Source organism: Amphibalanus amphitrite, unplaced genomic scaffold (genome assembly GCF_019059575.1).
Source record: "Amphibalanus amphitrite isolate SeventyFive unplaced genomic scaffold, NRLGWU_Aamphi_draft 000497F_arrow, whole genome shotgun sequence".
Lineage (NCBI taxonomy): Eukaryota > Metazoa > Arthropoda > Thecostraca > Balanomorpha > Balanidae > Amphibalanus > Amphibalanus amphitrite.
Genome location: NW_024881991.1, coordinates 365997 through 389118, shown reverse-complemented (window position 1 = coordinate 389118; position 23122 = coordinate 365997). Strand labels below are relative to the sequence as shown.

Sequence of the window (23122 nt, the reverse complement as noted above, 5' to 3'; positions counted from 1 at the left end):
AACCTTCAAACCAAGCATGCACAGTTTGCAGCCTAATCCAAAAACATCAATACGCAATCAAATTCAACCTGCCTATTCCAGGTTAAACTACTGCTTCCCTTGACTACAAAACAAATCACCAACAGCTTTGTCAACCAAATTCACAGACATATTACAAGTTGTTTAGTCTGACCAAACTGCTATTATCCAATCAAAACAGGGCCTCAAACCAGCTGACCCCTGCATAAAGCCATCACACACCACAATAGTCCACTGGCTGACCCCAAGAAACCATATGGCAGCACAGTGACCTGACCTCAGAGTGCGAGACGAACTTGCTGCAGGTCAGCTTGGCTGGGCGTGCTGCTCCGAACTCAACTGAAGATGAAGGTGATGTTGAAACTGTAGCCTCCAGGCGTCTCCAAAACTCGGCAGTCTGGTGGTGCAAAACTCGTGCAACTTGATAGTTGGCCTCTGTATTGTGACTCCAGCTTCACAAGCATCCAAGCAGGCCAAAGTAAGCAAGTAAGCAAGGTTTCTGAAAGGATACATCAAAATTAATAAAGCAGAAACGAAAGACAAACAGGGCAATGGGGGGGGGGGGGGCAAACACAGAACTCAAGACGAATATGGCGCGGCCAAGGTCAAGGTCGTACGAGTGTCGCTCTCCCACTGCAATCAAATCGCCTTAAATGGCCTGAACACTGAGAGAATGTTTCTGGCCTTATAACAGACAAACTTATTCAGTGCTGCACTGCAATCCTGCAGAATATTCGCGATTAAACACATACGCAAAAATGGACACAAATCGGGACACGCCTAAGAGCTGGACTTTTTGATGACGTCTTCGGGTGACGTCATGTCGTGTGTGACGTTTCGTGAGCAGGTAAGGAAAAGTCACCACCGCTGGCGAACATTGGTGCGGTAAATGGCAAACACAAATACTGCGCAGAAAAGACAAATGTGTAACTTCAGACAACATTCGTTCGGACCAGTTCGGACGACAATGTCAAGGCGAACTAGAAGTTCTTCATGCGATTGTTAGTTACCTGTCGTGCTATTTTAGTATGATTGTTATTAGCAGTTGATTTGTGAAATGTATTATCAAAATCAATGTTTATTGAACGCAGATTCAGTTTATTTTCAGATGTACCTAGGTACCCTTACACTTCACTCATCTCAAGCTGTTCAAACACCCTTGACAAAGTCGATTAAGATGAAACGTTGGGTATAATTTATACTGTGTTTTCTCTGCATTAATAACATATTCATCATATATACAATATAAGGGCCACATGCTTTTTACAGGGAGACATGTCAGACAGCCCAGTAGGATGAGGCTTCGTCAAGCGTCATTTTTAGCAAAGCTTTTCTTGCTTAAAATCCAGTCTGCAAAAGATGGCAGGGCTTACACTTTGGCTTACACTTGACTCCCAACTGTTGTGTCTTTGCTATGCGATGTTAAACATATAAAACATCTTACTATTCATGTATGCGCCATGACTCATGTAATCTTTTCACAGCCAAGACGCTCCTAAGGTACTGGGAATGTGGGGAGTGCAGCAGCATCAGTGCAGCACCGATGGTCGGATGCGACGGCCGCGATAAATGGTACCACTTCCGTGGTGCGGGACTGACTAAGGAGCCAGGTAAGAGCAAATGTTTTCTGTCTCAGTATTTTTGTTGCAGCTATAGTGATCAATGAAATATTTTCTGCACTGTTCAGCCAAACATGTATTTCAAACAATCTGCTTCCCAACCAAGGGCGTCGCCACAGGGGCGAGACGGAGGGGATCTCGTCCCCTCCACTTTTTAAAATTTTAACATTACGCCTATGGCGTTGCATGGAAAGAATCGACTTGAAATGGTCCTCGTCCCCTCCAAAATGGTCAATGTCCCCTCCAGTCGTCGCACCGTGGCGTCGCCCCTGTTCCCAACTACACAAATTTAGTCAAACAATGTGCCAATATGGAATTTTCAGGTTCAGTTGAATGAAATAGGAACAATGATAATTGTAGATTACGTATACCTGCAAGAGAGGAAAACAGAATACATTGTATTGCTTGTCCTTCACCGATACGGTTATTTTTCCATTTCTAGAAACACCTACATGGCGATGCAGGTGGTACTGCCTGGTGAGGCCGCGGTCTCCGGAATCGCCTACAGACGAAGTCACCTGGCGTCCATCTGCACATCACTTGCAGTAGTGAGGCCTGCTGACAGCGTCTAGCAGTGTCGGCAACGTGCCAGACAGCTATCTGGAGTCCTGCTCACCGCAGGTCGCCGACAGGAGGGGCGACGCATCGTCTCCGAGGTCGCCTCAGCAGCAGTGAGACCCCACTGGCCGTCTTCTTAGGCTTCAACTAGATTGCGAACAACCTCTGCTGAGACAACGCCCATGACGTGTGATCCGGTACCGCTACCGCACTGCGTGCCTGTGCCCGCCGTGAGCCGCTGGTGCATGGGTTCGACCATGAGAATATGTGTTTATGTTGCTTTTTATACTATTGTTTATACGTTGAAGTGACGAATTGTTTATTTTTCGCAAGCCTCCGCTGTCCGGTTGCCTGCAGCTCCATGCAACGCCAGCTGTACTGTTGTTTTAATGTTGTCTCTCCGCTCAGCTGTACTGTTGCCTCTCCGCTCATAACAACCTATGCTGAGACAACGCCCATGACGTGTGATCCGGTACCGCTACCGCACTGCGTGCCTGTGCCCGCCGTGAGCCGCTAGTGCATGGGTTCGACCATGAGAATATGTGTTTATGTTGCTTGTTATACTATTGTTTATACGTTGAAGTGACGAATTGTTTATTTTTCGCAAGCCTCCGCTGTCCGGTTGCCTGCAGCTCCATGCAACGCCAGCTGTACTGTTGTTTTAATGTTGTCTCTCCGCTCAGCTGTACTGTTGCCTCTCCGCTCATATATGGCACCCTCTATATGAATGACACTACTGATTGTCACACCCACTGTCCGTATTGTCCGTAGTGGTGTCTACGCCCATGTTAATACAGCGTGCAGAATCCAGATTCTAGTGAGGAGAGTTGAGCCAAGTCACCATAGGCTCGGGAAGAGAGCAACGTGAAGGCCCACTGCCCCTTCCCCGGCCCCCACTGGGGGCGCCAGCCACTCCAACTTTTGACTGGATGTCAAGAGCGTCGCCACGAGGGGAACGAGTCGCCGGTCAGCCAAGGTAGCCAACGGCGTGTGAAGGTTGCCTGACCTCGAGGAAACTGAGATGGCACCAACGGAGGTTTTGTTAAGTAGGCGACCAAAATTCGAGCGGCAGCAACCTGGGCACCTTCACAGATAGCAGTGCCGCGTATCAGGGCGCCTTCGACGTTGAGCTGGGCGCCGATCATCAGGACGCCGGGGGAATATGACCCAATATCCCCCGTAAATATGTGCCTCGGAAGGGAGACCCAACCATAAAACTGAAAGCTCGCCGTATTTTATCCACTATTTTTCGAGCAGGTCCATAGATTTCCGTCCTCAAAAGTGCGGGGATATTCCCCAGTTTTTGAGTTGGATGGGACTATAGTGGCGTTTACACCGACAGGAGATTCCCATTGCCGGCTGTGGGAAACTACTGTCGGTGTAAACGCCATTCATATTTCCTGCGTCACCCCTGTGGGGACGCCCTTACTCCATGGTGCCGAGCTTATCAATTTGGATATCAATGAAATCAAAATCTCTTATCGATCGATGAAGAACTAAATTACCCCGACCCGGAGAGCGTCTTTGGAATCAAAGCAGTAGCACATGACGCAAGACTTCAGGCAAATAAATCCTTCTTGTCTGAACTAAAACATTTGTGTATTGATAAGCACGTTTTATAAGCAATGGTAGCAAGATTCTCCATGTATTTGGTTAAAGTGATAATTTAGTAGCAGATACTTACCGTCGCATTTCGTTTTTTTAATTAACCCGCGCCCTGGTGTGGGTCTGAGCCACCTTCGCCCTGGTGGGGGGGGGCCAAAATGACCCCCCCCGTCTAACTCGAAAACGAAGAGGGCTAGGAAGACGCGGAAAAAAGCAAACGAAAGCCCATAACAAGTACGTTCGAAAGTATTTCGGTCATTTTTTCGCTAAGGTCAATATTGAGGTCGCTAGAGGTCATCATAGGTCAAATTTCAGTGTTTTCGGTGTTGCCGGACATATTCCGCTGTAGCTCGGAAACTAGAAGAGCTAGAGAGCCGCGGAAAAAAGCAATCGATAGCTCTTTTCAAGCTCTTTCGCCAAGGTTCGTCAGATTTGACCTCAGCTCAACGGTTTGGCCTACAGAGGTCATGCAAGGTCAACTTGGCAAATTTCGTTGAAAATGTTTTTAACTATAGCATGCATTCACGAGAAAATAGAGAAACGATTCATGCACCATCGTGCTTGGCTCGTCGAGACGCGTCGAATGATATATAGTTTGACCTCGAAAGGTCATTTTGAAAATTTGACCTCAGGTCAAGGTCATGACCTTACCGAAATAGGTCATGCTGCATATCATTCGATCCGCATTGACGAGACAAACACGATAAACGTCGAACGGAGTCTCTATCTCTATTCAATAACAAGTAAGTGCAGAAAAACCGCTGGTGACCTCTGGTGACCAGGGAGATGACCTAGCGTGACCTCAGCGAGGTCACAAGCAAATGGTTTCACATGGGCTGTGATTTGCTGACCCAAGACACTTCAATAACGAAATATAGGAACAATCACGCCCGATTTAGCTGAAAAACAACTACTTTTCGATTCTCCCATTGACTTATAATGGGGAGCAGCGATGACCTGACCTGACCTTAGGTCACATTTATAAAAAATCCGAGATAGCCATTTTGTAGAGCTGAGTGACATCTTCAAGTACTGTAAATTTTACATCGATCGGATAAAAGCTGTGCCTTTGAGAGAGCTTTGAACTTTTTTAGAGGTGGTGTCAGTTTTGGTGACCTTGTGACCTGACCTGACCTGACCCGAACCCTCCAAAAAAGGACATGATGTAAAAATGTTGAATAAACAGCTATACAAAGTTTCAGGGCGCTAACTCAAGTGGTTTCTGAGTTATCGCTGAAAAACCACAGGGGGGGGCCAAAATGGCCCCCCCCACCAGGGCGAAGGTTAATAATTTATATTGTCAGAACTAGCAACATGTCTCTTCACTCAACAATAATTACAAAAGTGAAAAAGAAATGATAAATTACTTATATTTTGGTGAAACTAAAAATTAATTCAGCACATATTTTTTTTACAGCGTTGAAGTCCAGCTCCAAAGGACAGCTGACGATCGTAGCCGAGCAGGCTGTTTGGTACTTCTTCACTACTTCTTAGAAGTACCCGTTAGTACCGATCATGTCTCACATAATAAGCTATTGGAACAAAAATATGCATGTTCTTCTAATTATTCTCCTTTCACACTTCAAATAAATACTTTTGAAATGCATTCACTAATTAATTTCACAAAAACGGCTCGGTATTTTACAACGTCAAAATACTTATTCCAATTTCCACCATGAAACCACCACTATATTACTTGCTTACAGAACCGTGCGCACAGTGCGCGCAGTTTTATCGTGACGTCAGAGGGTGCTTCCTCAGTGGCGCCCCCTGGCGGGGAACGCGTGCAAAAAGTCCAGCTCTTAGGCATGTCCACAAATCGGCGCATTTCTCAGATCCAGTTTGTAACAATGCAGCGCAATGAATACTAATATTGATAACAATTAAGCGTCTCTTTATCGCTAGAGACGATAACACTCACCAACATTATCCACCTGCAGACATATTCTTCACGCCTGAACGCTATCGCCTTCTTATACTTCAAACGCTTTCCAAGAACCAAAATGCGGCATGAAATGGGCGGTTACCAAATCTGACGTGTTGGCGTATGAGTACCAGCACTATTTCCAGTACCACACTAAGTACCGTGTCCATTATAATAGGTCTTTCTCTGAATGCAAAAGGCTCCTATGCATCACATGAGATATCACGCGAATCATAAATTTAACGCATTTTAACATGAGTATTTGGCTAACCATTCGACACGACGCAATTCCACATTCACATTCCACATTACACAAGTACCAACTCTTTAGTGCCCTGCAAGTACCAAAGTACCAATCAGCGTCTCAACCCGTGCTCCGTGCTGCCCCCTACCTCTGGCTGCAACCAGACAGCAGAGCCCTCTACTGGCTCTCCGTTTCCTACAGCTCGCTCAACAAGACGGGCCGATGGGCTCACAATGGGACAGGAAAGGACAGGAGAATATAAACCAAAACCAAATGGAGACCATAAACGCTTCCGGCGTTTACAAAACCAGTGAGAGGGAAGGACAGGGCGACTGTGATTTCATGCCCCCTGGCCCCTTGGCGCTCATTTTTGTCGGCACGTGTTGGTCATGAGGGTGGCTAATAAACCGTGTATAAACCCTTGTCATGTTCCATGTTTCACTGGCTTATATTGTTTCACATTGGACTTACAAGTGTCGGAGGAGCATTTGCACAGCTCGTGTAAGCCACCATTAATTTGTAAATCGAGCGCTCTACTGGTTGTATTGCAATCGATGTGACAATCAACACAAATTATTATTGCATTTGGAATCCGTAGTGTTACACGTTGTGACGTACCTAACTGCCCTATCATGTGACATTGAAATGCTGTCGCCTAATTGTTCCCGACGGATACTTGATTTCAAGCATTCAGTTCATAAATTTTGCAGCCTGGGTGACGCCCGAAAGGCGTGGCATTGCGAAATAATTGTGAACGAATGCAAACTGCGAAACGAATGCAGTGCCATTTGCACGACTGCGTTGTTTTTTAGTTCCGATGTTTGTCTAAAGACAGCTCGTGCGTGCAACAAGGTGCGTTCACGGTCCACACAATCGAGATGGAAAGGTAAGTGCCCCTGGTGCTGCTGTGTCCGCTGTTACGCAATAGCTATTGTATCGCATGTGAACGGCAGTGACCTATCGTCAGGAAGGTGTAATAATGGCTATGAGTATTCGTTTTGCACCAAATATCGCGTGTTCTCTGCACTGTTCGAGAGAAGATGAAGCTAAGTAGACTCGTCTTTGCCTTCGTGTCTGAGCTGCCCCAGCTGATCTTTCCTCGCCTATCATTTAACCTGATTCATTCCTACATTTTCAGATGGAGTTCTGGCTGAGAGCACACACACGCCCCTTCATTACCACAACCCGCCCTCGTACTCTGCCGTGCTGCCCGACACCGGGCGTGGTCTACACTGTCTCTCTATACTCAGCCCGTTCGTGACCGTGAGGTTCCACTCGGCTGACGGGCGGCCCCGTCAGCCAGCCGGCGCTAATAGCCGCGGTACGGGCGGCGGACCGACACGGGCGCTTCCCGCCGCGGCCGGAGCGGAGCCGGCGACTCAGTTCACGAGCAGTCGTCGCCGCTCGCCAGTCAGCTCGGTCAGCGGGCGCCGGGTGGACGGCGGGGGCTCTCAGTGAGCCGCTGAGGCAGCACGGCGCTCTGGGACCGGCTGAGGCACGCTGCGCAGACGGAGGAAGCTGAGACGGTGAGGCCATTCAAGGCACATACGGAGCTGGCAGCCTAGCTGAGAGGAAGAGATCCCAGCTCACCTCAGGCACGATACGCAGCGAGCTTCTTGAGTTTCGAGGCGGAAAATCTGGGCCGAAGGCTGTCTGAGCTGTGACCGCAGTCGTTTGAGCACATCAGAATACGTTGCGGCCTCGTGATCCCCGACTGTTCCGCATCGGCAGTGCTCGCCGTGCATGAGCTACGGCGGTGAGCTATCGGGCAGACGGCGCTACTCGGCGCTCGTGTGGACCGCTCAGGAGCAGCTGCGTCCCTCAGCTCCGCCCGAGCCGGAGCCGCCGGCTCGCTTCCCTGTGGTCTGGGCCGGCCTGTGGAGAGACCGCCCGGGTCAGTTTCCCATCTCCCGTCTCGGACAAGACTCGGAGGGGTACCGGGTGCTGTCACCGTCACCGTCCGGACAACTGAACATGGCAAAGGAGGCAACGAGCCGCGCGGAGATAGGCTTTGTCACCAATGGGTTGCACCAGGAGAGCGGTGGCACTAACGGCACCAGCGCTGGTGCCAGACGGGAGCTGGAGGACGCCGAACCAGTAGTGGTGAGTACCGGACGGGGTAACCCGCAGTTCTTATGCTATTCATTGAAAAGTCACTGGACAAACACTGGATACGTGTTCCAGTGTTTGTGTGTGGATACGTGTGTTCGTTCACGTGTTATGTCCTATTATGTGGCTGATCTTAAATTATTGTCGCCTGTTTTGGTACCCGATATTGATCAAGTGTCCGTCCACACCCGAGCTTGACCGATTACTGTCCTCTTTTTCTTCCCATGCCACCTAATGAAGCCTATTTCCTCTATCTCAAGGTTCACCGGGCTACATAAAATGCCATTTCAACGTTCAGCGAATTAGCGCTCTGGCTATCCGTGGACCGTGACTCGGTATCCCACGCCCTGGGTCAGGTACAAGTGTAGTTTTGAGGTTTTGTATTTCGATGGCCTTGTCCGGCAACTTGACAACGGCAAAGGATTTGGCCATCCTGTCGTTTCCGCCGATTAGTCGGTCCTGACTAAATGCGTTTTTATTCTTCCTTTTCTTGTCTATCGGAAATCAAGAGTTGGCGGAGAAACAGAACGGAAGACATAACTTTGCCCGTATAGAAGGCCGGACACGACCCAGACACGACCCACCTCTGACCTCACTCACCACAATGCTTCGAGCCGAATCATGGAGTTCTTCTTAACTCGGAAGGCTTACAAAATATGTTTAAGCGCTATAGTATAAAGGCTAGCTGAGCTTCAGTCACCTTGCTTGTGAAGTAGTACCTGTTCGTGAGTTTCGAAGAACTGTCGTGGTCGGTATTTGTTGTATAGATCGACTGCTGTCTCCAGGACGGTAACGTCTGTACCGTTTGTGGTGCTCGTACCTAATGACCTTTGCACCTCGTCATCGATCTAATGCCCCTAATGTCAGAGACCTTCAAGTCAGACCCTTCAACCTGCACCGTGTCCCGACGACAAATACACACAGACGGTTATTGCTAGTGGTGTCAATCGGAACTTGAATCTTCGGAATTCCGATTTTGTCCAATGTCCAATTCGGAATTCGGTTGGACAATGACAGCAGGCTTTGGACAACTTTGGACAATCGCTTGCTACACCTCAACATTTTTTATAAAGTAATCGTGTTTAACATTGATTGGCTATTAAAAAGCCAAGCTTTCGATATAATTAACACTTTTGAGCTGGTAACGATACATTAACAGCAAATTAAATAACGGTGTTGAGTGTAAACTATTGCGTAGATGTCGGACATCTTTGGACAAATGGCTGGCTTGGACATTTTTGGACGGACAGTCGACGCCAGCATTGGACAATGGACGGACATTGGACACATGTTTTCTGAAATTGACATCACTAGTTATTGCACATGCATACCTGCGTAATGCGTTGAATGTTCATGTCACGTATGAAAAGGTTCCAAGCTGCAAACGGTCTACCGTCAGCGGGCGGTTATTTTACCTTACTTTTGTGCATTTTTCAGGCATGTAGGTATGCATATCATTACCTGCAAGACGATTCTTGGTCTATGCCCTGCCCTTGTGTATGCAAGCTATGTGTAATACCCATCAACTATGCATACCACATGGATTCGCACATGGCACAGCTCCAAACTGGCATATAAAGCACAGCGTGTCATCTTATAGTACTCGTACTTGCTGACACTTTGCAGCATTTATTTACGCGCATCGCATTCTAAGCCATTATCTGTCAGTGCTGTTGAACTTATATTGCACATTTATGGCACCGTTCATTGACAGACCAAATCAACCAAGGGCTTTTACCATGATGGGACATTTATTTGGCGGACGCAGTGCGGCGGTTCGGGTCACCAGACGAGAAATTCTTACAATCTGTGCTCATTGTTTGGTTTTTACGAGTTCCCATAGGCCGAAATCACTGACGACATACAAATATGCACATCAGTGCGTGCAGTACGTTTCCATGGTGCTGGCGTACCCCGATTCCGTGAGCACCCGGCCATTGCCCGCCGTGCGCTCGGGTCCCACGGCCGGCCCCATAGACCCGCCTCTGTTTGGGGCGCTGCCGCTGTTGTGGGAGCATTCGGCGAACCGTGCCCATGTCAGTCGGCGGGCCCGACCCCCGGCTCGATAGACCGTCCTTGGACTCCATGGCACCGATGGCGCCAGTCACGGCTGGTCGCCAAGAATTAGACGATCTACAGCCGTGTTGTGATGCTTCAAATGAGTTCGATTTATTTACATTTTCTCCAATTTTGAAATGATTGGCAGCGAGTTGTGCTCACCTATGGAGTGGAGAGTTCGTTGGCCCATTGATGAGGTCCGGTCGTTAAACGAGGTAGTGTATCGACCACGCACATTACCATCGCCCCCTCCCCCCCTGCCCACCTGGCGGGCAGGTGTATGACGTCACCATTGATTGATGACGTCACCGGACGCCGGCCACGGAGACCAATGAGCCGTCGCGTGCCTGAGCGGCCGTCGGTGCCGTCGCCGGTCACTCGTCGTTTATTGTCGCTACCAACACTACCACTGTCTGAGACGGCGTGACTCCGCGCGGGTCCCCACCCGGCGTGATATATCCTCTGTGTGCCTCCCGGGGGCCTGCGGTAGATCTGCCCCGCCCGTCGGCGACGGTCGGTGACCATTTGGACGCGGGTGCCTCCCCCGGTGTTTGTGGAGCCCCGCGCGGTCACCACGCCGAGCTCCGGCTCTCCGGACCAGCCGCGGCTGCCGCCGCTGCGTGCCGCCGGCTCCGTGGACGACACGGTTCCGGCTCCGGCTCCGGTCATGGCATCGGCGAGAGTGGGGACCGCCGAGTTCCCCGAGCCGGTGAGTGAGCTCTGAGAGAGGTTTGGCCGCAGAGAGGTCAGGGTGGGGAGCGCAGAGAGGTCAGGGTGGGGAGGGCAGAGAGGTCAGGGTGGGGAGCGCAGAGTTCCCCGAGCCGGTGAGTGGGTGCTGGGGGAGGCTGGGCCGCAGAGAGATCAGGATGGGGACCGCCGGGAGGCCGGGTTGGGGAGCGCAGAGTTCCCCGAGCCGGTGAGTGGATGCTGGGGGAGGCCGGGCACCGAGAGGCCAGGGTTGGGGAAGGCAGAGTAAAGAGTTCCCGAGCCGGTGAGTGAGCTCTGGGGGAGGCTTGGCACCGAGAGGTCAGGGTGGGGACAGCAGAGAGACCAGGGTGGGGACCGCCGGGAGGCCAGGGTGGGGAGCGCAGAGTTCCCCGAGCCGGTGAGTGAGCTCTGGGGCAGGTGGGCACCGAGAGGCCAGGGTGGGGACCGCAGAGAGGCCAGGATAGGGACCGCCGGGGAGGCCGGGTTGGGGAGCGCAGAGTTCCCCGAGCCGGTGAATGCTGGCACTTTGTGAGCAGTGAGGTTAGGGAAGAGACACCCTGTTGCCGTGCGTGTGGTCATACCGTATAACGGCCAAGCGAACTGTGGGTCTGAGATCTGAATGGCCAGGCTGTACAGAGGGGCTGCAACGCACTCATTGTTTCGTGATTTTGGGTATCCGTCGTTTGTCTTCCACTCGCTGTCCGGACTCCGGCACATAACTTTAAGGATGTATTTCTTTGGCTAGAGGATTGTCGCAATTCTTCACCTGGAAAAAGTAACAATGCCTGTGCTCGTATGTGCCACGACTGAAGTTATGCTTAACCAAGCTTTTGGCATCCATATGTATATCCGGACCTGTGAACAGATGGTCCACATTTCAGTGACATAGTTCTCAGAGACTGCCCACGACCGGCAGCTTTCGAGCTCTAATGGCCAGGTGGCCAGTGTTTTGTTCATCATATTACGTGCTGACATCCAGATGTTCAGCGCCACCCGGTGCGGTCCCGGGAGCGACGTCCAAACGCAGTCATTCAGCGAGGAAATGACGTCTTAGAGAACGGCCCATCTAAGAAACAAACGATGCGAAAATTATAATTTGAAGCTTGTTGAGCCAAGTAGTCGACCTGCCGGGACAGTTGTCTGCCTGCGGTCCGGTCTGAGAGCCCGGTCCTTTCCTACTGCTGAGAATCGGTCCTAACCCGGAGAAGAGCTGCAAGCTCGCTGTGTTAGTGAGCCGTGTACTGAGTGGAGCTGAGTCCTAGCATTATGGCTCCTGTTGGTGGATGTTTCTTTATATATGCGTTTTCAGCAAATTTTCTGCAATCAGGACAACAGAGCGATGGCATGTGCAAACAGCAAGCAACATCTGGTGCTTGCCTGTATCTGGCGAGGCCCTGTGACCCAAGCGCAGAATTACTACACTTAGCCATGTGTCCCGTTCTATCCCTAACCCTGGCCACCCAACGTTGTCTATTGATGCGCAGTTATTGGTTAGACTGACTTCTGATATTTCTACCAATATCTGACCGTCCCGTCCTCGTGTATTCCACAGCGGAAGACCCTCGACCCCAACCGGTATGCCACCAAGAAGACGATCGCTCAGGGGATGCTGGACGTGGCGCTACTGACTGCCAACGCGTCCCAGCTGCGCTACGTCCTACAGGTCGGCGAGGAGCACGAGTTCTATACGCTGATGGTCACACTCATCAGTCTCAGCATTATACTGCAGGTGAGAACTCGGGACGTCGGAGGTGAAGAAGCTTGTCTGGAGCATTGTGCACTACTGCGTAGAGGCGTTGCTGGTTTCGGGGAAGGCTTGGACGGCGCATTGGATCCTGTGCACTGATGGGCCTGGCAGCTAGGGAAGCTACATGGTAGCGAGCGTGCATGGATGCGTGTGCCGTGTGGTTCGGGTTCGGATTCGGGTCCTGGAATCGGGTTGTCAACTCTGCATAAATTTTGTAAGATACAGTCGCGCTTGGTCCCTATTTTGGCATGCTAGCCCGCTACACCTGAATGCCTCTAGTCTCGCACGAGCACAATCTCCCCACCACACACCGTATCCGTTCTGGGCGCCTGTCCTCCATTTGCGTGTGCCCTTGGTGGTTTCACCGGTACGGTGTGCGAGCGGGCCACTCGATACGCTCCGCAGCGCCCGTCTACTTCGGCCCACTGCCGACGATAATGCTCGGAAAAGGCCTCCGGGCCAGGCGACAACCGCACATGCCGGGACAAAAAAAAAAAAAAAAAAAAAAAACTGTGCCGCAAGGTGGACCGTGTGAATGAATACTTTTCACTAAATCAGACTTCCTTTTCACTGAATCAGACTTCTGGCTCGCTCTGCGCATTAGTTATTGTGAACGAGAGTCGAATCCAGAGCGCTGAAGTAGCATGGAGAGCGCAGGTTTGTTTTGGTGTGGTCCGTGCCGTGGAATAATCGTGCCGTGAACAATCGACCGGACGTTGTTTTTCTTTCGGCCGCCGCGGTCGTAGCGCCGAGTCGTCAGAATTGATCATTACCGCAGCCTACCTGGCGCAGGTCGCGCAGAGCTCAAGGCCTCCACAGTTATGTGGAGCGAAAGAAGGTCAAACGCATACCGCACTTCAAATTCTCGGACGTTTTTATTTCAAAATTATTCACGGGTAGTACAGCTACCTCCGGTCGATCGGAGGCGCTAGGTTTCACCTTTCAGCTCGGCGCTCGCAGTCACGCAGCGGTTTAGGCTCACGACAGCAGCGCCCTGCGACTGCGCTGCCACCTAACGGCGTGCCGTGTCCGTTGCAGGTGCTGATTGGTGTGCTGTCGTTGAGCCTGAACCTGCTGCGTGACTGTCGAATGGACCGCGAGGACTACGCGCGCTCGGCGAACGGCATCAACTACACCACGCTGGCGTTCGTGTTCGTTATCACCACCACCAATGTGCTGATCTCGGCGTTTGACGTGCGTCCGGTGGGCACCGTTCCCAAAGGGACTGTTCTGAGCGCGGCTCCGCCAGGGGTCGCTGTAAACTGAGAGCTAGGCCAGCCTGTGCTCGAGTGCCCGTGAAGTGATGTGGCGTTTCAACTCTGAATGGGTGCTTCATTTGTATTATGTAAAGTTATTCTGTCGAGAATGGCGTTATACTTACAAGTGAGTTACACCACTGGTGACATACGTGTATAACGAAATAAAGGTGTACAAATGACCTAATTTTGCGGCTAAACAGAACCCCGACTATGATGTCTGGAAGGTCAGACGATTCATAATCGGACGAATCACTAAGGAACAGACCACAGGGTGTCTCATCCAGAATATCTCGTCATCCATATCATCCTAGCACGCTTGCCTTGTCCTTAATGGCATGGCTGCATGGTACTTGGTAGTCGCGCGTCGGTGGATATCCTTGTGCATTGCTCTTAATTATTTACATGTTCACATGCACTGCATTTGGAAATAAAACAAGTCATCCCACTACTTGCTGTCGTGTTAATGGGATGATTGGGTTAGATAGCTCTTAGAACTGTAGCCTGTCTGTGTATCGCCGGGTACCTAATCCCGACTATCAACGGTCAGCCCACATTTATCCTACGAGTATAGTCGATATCAACCAATCGTTTATAAGTGTCAACACGGTATACCATTACCAAAGTGTACGACTCGGTCATCCTCTGAAGCTCCGCACTAACCGCCACCGACCGTACAGTGTCTCCAGGCCATCACCAACGTGGTGCTGAGCCGACTGGACGCTCGCGACACGACGCGCACGCGTCTGCTGGCCCGCGAGTACCTGAACCACCTGACGCTGGCGCTGGCGCTGTTCACCGTCTGTGTGGACGCCATCCGTACCGGGTTCGGGCTGGACGTGCAGCCGACCAGGCGCGTCGTGGCCGACCCGTGAGGGAGGGGCTGGCTGCCCGGGTCCGCCGGTGGTGGAGAGAGGCGCTGCTCGGGTCGTCCGGTGGTGGAGAGAGGCGCCGCCCGCGGCTTGGCGGCTGGCCAGTGCTACTGTGGGGTCCCCGCGGTACTACCAGCCGACAGGTCTCAAAAGTCAGAGGATAAGATACTTCCTGCGAGCGAGGACTGAGACAATTCGAAAGCTGCGGGAGAAGGGCGAAGTAGATGTGGTAGCGAAACTGCTATTGCAGGCAGAACATACCTAAGCGTAGAAAATGCTTCTTCTCTTAGCCATCGATGTGTAGAAAATGGAATAGCTGGATAGTGGATACAGTGATAGGTGTACTTATTGAGCAAAAATGTAGACCCCGCACAGCGTCTTGAGCGCATCTTTAGTGCCACAGGCGACTACGGACTACCTTCCACTCTGACGTAGCGCGATGTCCGCTGTATCTTACAGTAGTTATTTTTCATTGTTCAGAATCAGAAGCCCGATATCGGGTCGTAATGTAGTGTGCCGTGTGTGTATAGCGACTAGCAGTGACGTAGTTATTTACTTGACAATCGCGCGTATAATAGTTCTTCCTAACTCCTGACACTGGGTTGGTCCCCCTTTACTCGATATGCTGTGCGTGTAATTTCCTGTTTCGAGACGTGAAATATTTGGCCTAATTCTGCTTTTATGTAGCATATGAGCATTTGTATTTGGAGCACGAGGCACGGGATGTGAAGATGTGGCACACATATGGGTAGTGATACGAAAATTCGCACCCGTACAGTGTACTTTGAATAGTGATGGTATTGTGATATAAAGTTCAGAATGGCTATTGTGGTAATTGGTTAGGTAGTTTTAACGGTGTAACGCCGTTTCGATTCGAACACGTGCGAACACATTAGTTGCATTGAAATTGGCTAATCCTGTCGGATACGGAGTGGTCGTTTGATGATGTCTGCCAATTTGACACTTTTCAACGGGTTTCTCACGCCTGAATGCACCCTCTACACTCTTGCGTTCCCTCTAACTCTTGAGCACCGACCCGAACTCGCTGGGCCCTCCGACCTGACCTGACCCGAGCCCGTTCCGTGGTCTGTTTCAGATCCTGGTGGGAGTCCTTCTGATGGTGCTGGGCGCACTAGACATCAACGACGAATCCCCCACCCAAATGGCGGCAGACATCATCAACGACGTCACCGTCATCATGGTGTTTATCATCACGCTACTCAATGTCATAATCGCCTCGTTCGGCATAGAGGCGACACAGAGACTCTTTGTGACGGCCTCACCGGCGCCGGAGGCGGTCTGACCTGTGTCAGCTAAGGTCAGAGGTCACCGTGGGTCAGCTGAGGTCACTGCTGACCAGCTGAGGTCACAGAGGGTCAGCTGAGGTCACAGAGGGTCAGCTGAGGTCACTGGTATTGCGAATCGCCAGTGACCCGGGCGATGTCGTATTCTGTCACTGTGTATGCTACTGTATGCCCGAGCAGCCGTTATTGCTCCGTGTCTACTGAGCAGAATACTTCTCGATGTGTAATGGAAAGGTGATCATTGATCAGTTGTGATGATATTGAGATGACCACCGCGGTCTCGGGAGAATTACGAACACAGGATGGCGTCGTACATTTATATTTCACGTTGCACTATTGTACAAATATGCTCCATGTCTGTCAGCTGCTCTCATTCACCCTAGTTATATACACCTGTACGTGCACGTTCGTGCTCCATAACTGTTTCCGATGGGTTTGCGCCCTTACCGCTGCTCCATAGCTGTCCGTCTCACCAGTCACCGCGTGGCATGTGCTTTGTCTACTATAAATAGGGTGTAAATAGGTATGTTATGTAGACACTGACATTTGTCACATTTGTTTTCACCCGTCAATGGAATAAATGTAAGATATGTGTAGCTTGCGTGTGTTTTCCACGGTTGTTTCGGTTGTGCATTGCAAATGGAACTCGGAGGCAACTCCCTCTTGTGCACTACCTGTACAGACTAGTACCTATACCTATAGTGGTGTTAGGTATACGTCACGATGACACCGATCACTGATCAGCATGTAGGCCATTGCTTATGATCAACGAAACACTGCGTAAACGTATAAGATGTTCACTGTCGTGGTTTTTCCATAGGTAATTGGTTTTGATTGAGACCTTTTGTTCCCTCAGTTTGTCGTAAATCTTGCCACGGCATAAAATAAGCAATCTGGTTGTTATTCTGTACCGTAAATAAATAATTGTTTGTTATTTCGGACGGTAAATAAATAATTCTGCCACGCAAACTCTTTTATAAAATGACGTAATATAATATATAATTATTTTGTTCAATGCAATGACGATACAACTACACAATTTTGAAATTGAAGATATGATATTCTCTGTAGTAACCTCATTCCTCAAAACAAATAATCCTAGAATCAGTTCCTTATTTTTCTAACGTCATCAAAATAATCAAATAAATAAGAAAATAATCAGCTGTCTGCAGCCAGCTTTCATTGACCTATATATATCGGGGTTACATGAGCACAGTAAATACGTATTTAGCCGCTAATTCGAATTAGGAACGCATTACCGACTCATGTAGCCACCTGCTAGTACGAATCGGCGATCCGATCCGCGGTTACATGAGCAAAGCAAATACGTATCACGATCGGATTCACCGCTAATGCGAATCAGGAGCGTACTACCGACTCATGTATCCACCTGCTAATACGAATCGGCGGTCCGAACAAAATCCGCTGGGAAAGAGGCTTAGAAGCGAATAGGACCAAGATACGTATTACAGGAACTATTTCTTCGCAAAAAGAAACATTAAAATGCAAAATAATAGGTATTTTTTTCATTTTCTTCTTTTGAAATAATATTAAAAAAATATGTCGGTATTTTGTCAAGTTTTCAACAATATATATAGTGAAAACCAAGTAGTAAATATCCACATAATTTCAGTTGAAACATTTTTCCGACAGCACTACAGACGAATCAAGAGAGGCAATTGCCCAATGAGTCAAAGCAAGACAACTTTATGTTCAACTTTTTTTTGTTAAGTTAATTGAGAATGTTTTGAGCAGATTAAATGCAAAAAAGACATAAGATAATAAATTTTTAATTTAGTCACCTCTATTGCTACGAAGTGCGCCACATTTGTATGCTATTCCGTTTGTAATGCGCATCGGGCCGAGAGCCAAACTAGATCCGTTTGACGTCACTGATACGAATTTGCTCATGTAGTCGGTGCACTGAATGCGTTCTTGGGGAGCTGATGCGAATTAGTGTAGTGCGTATTAGGAACGGATCGCTCATGTAACCGAAACGTCCGAGGCACACGATTCGGGCCGTATTTCACAAGAACTATTCTTTGCTGACTGGAAGCGTCAAAATGCAAAATATTAAGCTTTTTTTTTTATTGGCTGCCTCGTAGAAAATAGCTAAAAAATGTTGGTATTTTGGTTTAGTCTTTGCATGTGAAATAAAATGAATGAAATATTTTGATAGATAATTTTTTCTGACCACCCTGCTGTCGCTGCATGGCGAATCAGTGCCCACTGACTTAAAACAAGAAAACTTTGTTTTCATTTTTTGATTTCATGTTAATTTTAAATGTTTTTGAGCCTATCAAATGATATAAGTATTTAAAATTTAGTTCAGTCGTCCCGGTAAATGCCGCAACTGCGCCATGACTGTACGCTAATCCTATTCCGTTTGTGATACGAATTACCGGCCGTCGAGGAGTCAGCCCGGGTGAGCCAAACAAGATCCGTTTGACGTAGATAAAACGAATTAGTCTCATGTAACCGGTGCCGTAGATACGTTTGTGGGGAGCTGATGCGCATTAGCGTAGTGCGTATTTGGAACGGATCGCTCATGTAACCCCGGTAATAGTAACCTAGACGGGCGACTGCCGCGCCGCAGTTGTTCCCGCATGGGGGCGCAGTGGCGCCACCTGCAAGTGGTCAGAAGTTCCCGGTCCCCGTAGACGGTCATTTACCGGGGTTACATGAGCGATCCGTTCCAAATACGTACTACGCTAATGCGCATCAGCTCCCCACAAACGGATCTACGGCACCGGTTACATGAGACTAATTCGTTTTATCTACGTCAAACGGATCTTGTTTGGCTCACCCGGGCTGACTCCTCGACGGCCGGTAATTCGCATCACAAACGGAATAGGATTAGCGTACAGTCATGGCGCAGTTGCGGCATTTACCGGGGCGACTGAGCTAAATTTTAAATAATTATATCATTTGATAGGCTCAAAAACATTTAAAATTAACATGAAATCAAAAAATGAAAACAAAGTTTTCTTGTTTTAAGTCAGTGGGCACTGATTCGCCATGCAGCGACAGCAGGGTGGTCAGAAAAAAATTATCTATCAAAATATTTCATTCATTTTATTTTACATGCAAAGACTAAACCAAAATACCAACATTTTTTTGTTATTTTCTACGAGGCAGCCAATAAAAAAATGCTTAGTATTTTGCATTTTGACGCTTCCAGTCAGCAAAGAATAGTTCTTGTGAAATACGGCCCGAATCGTGTGCCTCGGACGTTTCGGTTACATGAGCGATCCGTTCCAAATACGCACTATCGCTAATTCGCATCAGCTCCCCAAGAACGCATTCAGTGCACCGACTACATGAGCAAATTCGTATCAGTGACGTCAAACGGATCTAGTTTGGCTCTCGGCCCGATGCGCATTACAAACGGAATAGCATACAAATGTGGCGCACTTCCGTAGCAATAGAGGTGACTAAATTAAAAATTTATGATCTTATGTCTTTTTTGCATTTAATCTGCTCGAAACATTCTCAATTAACTTAACAAAAAAAAGTTGAACATAAAGTTGTCTTGCTTTGACTCATTGGGCAATTGCCTCTCTTGATTCGTCTGTAGTGCTGTCGGAAAAATGTTTCAACTGAAATTATGTGGATATTTACTATTTGGTTTTCACTATATTTATTGTTGAAAACTTGACAAAATACCGACATATTTTTTTAAATATTATTTCAAAAGAAGAAATTGAAAAAAATACCTATTATTTTGCATTTTAATGTTTCTTTTTGCAAACAAATAGTTCCTGTAATACGTATCTTGGTCCTATTCGCTTCTAAGCCTCTTTCTCAGCGGATTTTGTTCGGACCGCCGATTCGTATTAGCAGGTGGATACATGAGTCGGTAGTACGCTCCTGATTCGCATTAGCGGTGAATCCGATCGTGATACGTATTTGCTTTGCTCATGTAACCGCGGATCGGATCGCCGATTCGTACTAGCAGGTGGCTACATGAGTCGGTAATGCGTTCCTAATTCGAATTAGCGGCTAAATACGTATTTACTGTGCTCATGTAACCCCGATAATTGTTACGTGAGTAACTTTTGAAGTCGATTTTTATGCCAGATACGGCATGCAGATGGCTGAAAGGGATTGTTATATAACTGAACATGCTTTCTTAAGGCGTGGATGTCTTCGATTGCCAACAGGATGGCTCGAACCATGTAATCAAGTGCATTATTTCAGATGACCCGGACGCTGGCAGTGCATAGCATATCGAAGCGTAGAGACTAGACAGGCTCCCTGACGTAGGTAAGGTCATGCAGTACCAACTACCAGGAACGTACTTGCTCTTTCTACTCAGGTGGCAAAAATGAAAAGATGATCATTCCAGATCGATGGTGATCTATATAAGCACTAGCAGACTATCAGGGATGGAATTGCAAGTAGACGAGAGGAAGCCGATAAGATGATCATTCCAGATCGATGGTGATCTATATAAGCAAGCACTGGCAGACTTTCAAGGATGGAATTGCAAGTAGACGAGAGGAAACCGATGATACCCAATTTTAAGGTCCTAGGTCATTGGTTGACCTTCCAGGGCAGGTCAATGACCCAAGAGTCGCGAAAATCGGGACCTGTTAGAACGTCGTTAACTGTCGCTGCTATGAGGTTTTCGGGGTGCTGATCACGAATATCATGGTCGTTTTGGTCACAGATGAAGTCTGGATGCATTTAGGCCAGGTCGGGTCAGGTCAGGTCAACCAGTAGGGGTCCTGCCGGGTATTCGTAGTAGGTGTCAACCGCCTCTGACAGCTTCGTAACATGTTACGAAGGCACCAAAACTACTTCGTAAACGTCAAAATGGTTGCTAAATTCGAAAATCAGCTCCAAAACTAGCCTACAAACATGTAAAACTCGAAAAAGTGAACCGAGGTCATCAAAGGTCAATGACCTGACCTGACCTTCAGGTGACCTTGACGCCCACCCTAATGCACGGGAGCAACATTTTGACACATGTTTGAACGCTTGAAACTACGAAAAGCCTGCAAACGCGCGGCTAATGCGAGCCGACAATCGCGATTCCGGCCAAACATATGGTCTCGAAAAGTAGATCACAGGTCAAAGGTCATCTGGGTCCGGGTCATGATTTTTTTTTTTTGGGTAGGTGTAAAACTGATTTACGCGAGGTTACTGAAAGTTTCGTCGCGATCGGTCGCTTTTTACGCGAATTATTTGCGAAAAACTGAGGAGGGGGGGTCCGTTCGACCCCCCCCCCGGTTTTGGTTGCGGTTTCGGTTGCTATAATTGATCATCTTTTGCCACTTGAGTAGGAAGCGGGTACGTTCCTCGTCCCGCATGGCCTTACCTACGGCAGGGAGCCTCTCCACGTTTCGATATGTTTTGCACCATGCCACTTGCCAGCGTCCGGTTCATTTGAAATAATGCACTTTATTCAATGGCTCGAGCCATCCTGTTGGCAATCGAACACATCACATCTTAAGAATGCATGTTCAGTTACATAACAATCCTTTTCAGCCATCCGCAGGCTAAATCTTTCATACAAATCAACTTCAAAAGTTACCCATTTAACATGGACCGTCTACAGGGACCGGGAACTTCTGACCACTTGCAGGTGGCGCCACTGCGCCCCCATGCGGGAACGATTCCGTGCCGGCCGCGGCGCGGCAGTCGCCCGTCTAGGCTACTATAGAGGTCAATGCCAGCTTTTTTGTTACAATCGTGACGCAGCATTATTATTTTGTTTTTGTCAAGGCGGTCAAGGCTGTGTGTGTATGGGGTGAGCCCACAGGGGAGCAATGCCGCTTCAACCCTATTGGCCGTAGTGTCTAACGGTGGCGGCCATATTGCGCAGACCAGAAACCGGCTGCCGCCTGTGTTGAGGAATAGGGAATTCGGGACCTCGATTTACGTTTGCGGCCGCCGTATCCGTTACGTTCAAGTTACGTAGATACGGAACCCGGCATCTTACGCAGAATTGAGTGGGGAACACGATCGTATCTTCAGAATTCCTCAAATTCACTCGCCTGACCTACATTTGCCCCGGCCGAGGGGGTTGATTGAACCCACCTCGCTAATGCACCGCTAATTAAACTAGAATTAAGCGGTAAAGTGGTCGTATGCGGCAAAGTATAATGCAGAGTGACTGGTAGGAACCCGCTGTAAGGGTCTCAGGTCAACCGGTGACCTCTGAGGTCAGGTCAAGTGATCTAAGGCACGGGTTCGGTTTTTGGTAAATAACTTCGCCAAAAATGGCCGTAGAGCCGCAATCTTGGCATCATCGTGTTCAGCTAGCTCAGGCGCATCGAGTGATATACTTTTTGTTCGGGTCAGGTCAACTTAGGGTGTTGACCTCAGGTCAAGGTCAGGTCAGCACCCCCAGGTCACGAAGTTGGTCGAAAGAGGTCATGTCGCATATCATTCGATTCGGCAGGTCTTCCTGAGTCCATTGGTGGCTTTCCCAACTCGCTAGCTCAATTTGATCGGGAGTTATTGAAGAAAAATGGTGACCCTTGTGACGTCACAAATGACGTCACGCAAGGGCAACAATGCAAATATGAAGCATAGAACCTTGCAAAGAGTGCATGAAATCATGATTTTATATGCTTGAGATTGTAGTGCACCGCCGCACGTTCTCCGACGCGGCGCGGCACTACCGCCGCTGGCGACTGGCAAGCGCTCCGACGCGGGGCGGCGCCACCGTCGACCTCAACGTGGCGCTGCTGTCGCAGCTGACGCGAGGCGCAGGTTCAGCGATATCCGCCAGATGGCTCTGCTCCACTTGTTCATTTTCTATGTCCGATTTATTCATGTTTTAGAAATGTATGTTCGTGTGTATGTATCATAATGTTCATCGTCGTGTGGGCATTCACGCACTCTTCTAGAAAGTATCTCTCGCTCTGATATACGTTTTCTCACTGCTTTGTACTGTCCTTAACTTTGCCAAAACGAACTATGGTTTCATCGCTGTGTTCACTACATAGCTTGCTCATGCTGTTTCAAATACATCGCTATCCTTGGCCGATCTAAGTGTTTGGGGGAGACGGCTCCACATCAGGGAACTTCCCAGCCCGTCGTTGTGTGGAATCCCAAGTTGCGAATCCCAAACACTGGAACGGCTTCAT

General features: G+C 48.9%; 1 protein-coding gene and 1 long non-coding RNA gene across 6 annotated transcripts; one reads left to right on the top strand and one right to left on the bottom strand.

Annotated features, from left to right (window-relative positions):
- Nucleotides 1-6495: 6495 nt before the first annotated feature.
- LOC122392682 lies at nt 6496-10377 on the bottom strand. The gene is made up of 2 exons (XR_006258570.1): nt 10298-10377; nt 6496-7843 (listed from the first exon to the last, which is right to left on the bottom strand). It is a non-coding gene; the product is annotated as an uncharacterized LOC122392682 (long non-coding RNA).
- On the top strand, nt 7712-16969 carry LOC122392680 (ninjurin-2-like). Of its 5 annotated transcripts, none has more exons than XM_043387827.1 (3): nt 7712-8071; nt 12396-12572; nt 14527-16969. In XM_043387827.1, exons 1-3 carry the CDS (start codon nt 7712-7714, stop codon nt 14719-14721), a joined length of 732 nt encoding a protein of 243 aa, XP_043243762.1. In that variant the 3' UTR covers nt 14722-16969. The 5 variants fall into 5 exon arrangements, with proteins under 5 accessions (XP_043243762.1, XP_043243761.1, XP_043243760.1 ...); XM_043387826.1 differs by having other exon boundaries at nt 15815-16949; XM_043387825.1 differs by lacking the exon at nt 14527-16969 and adding an exon at nt 13629-14361.
- The last annotated feature ends 6153 nt before the right edge of the window (nt 16970-23122 follow it).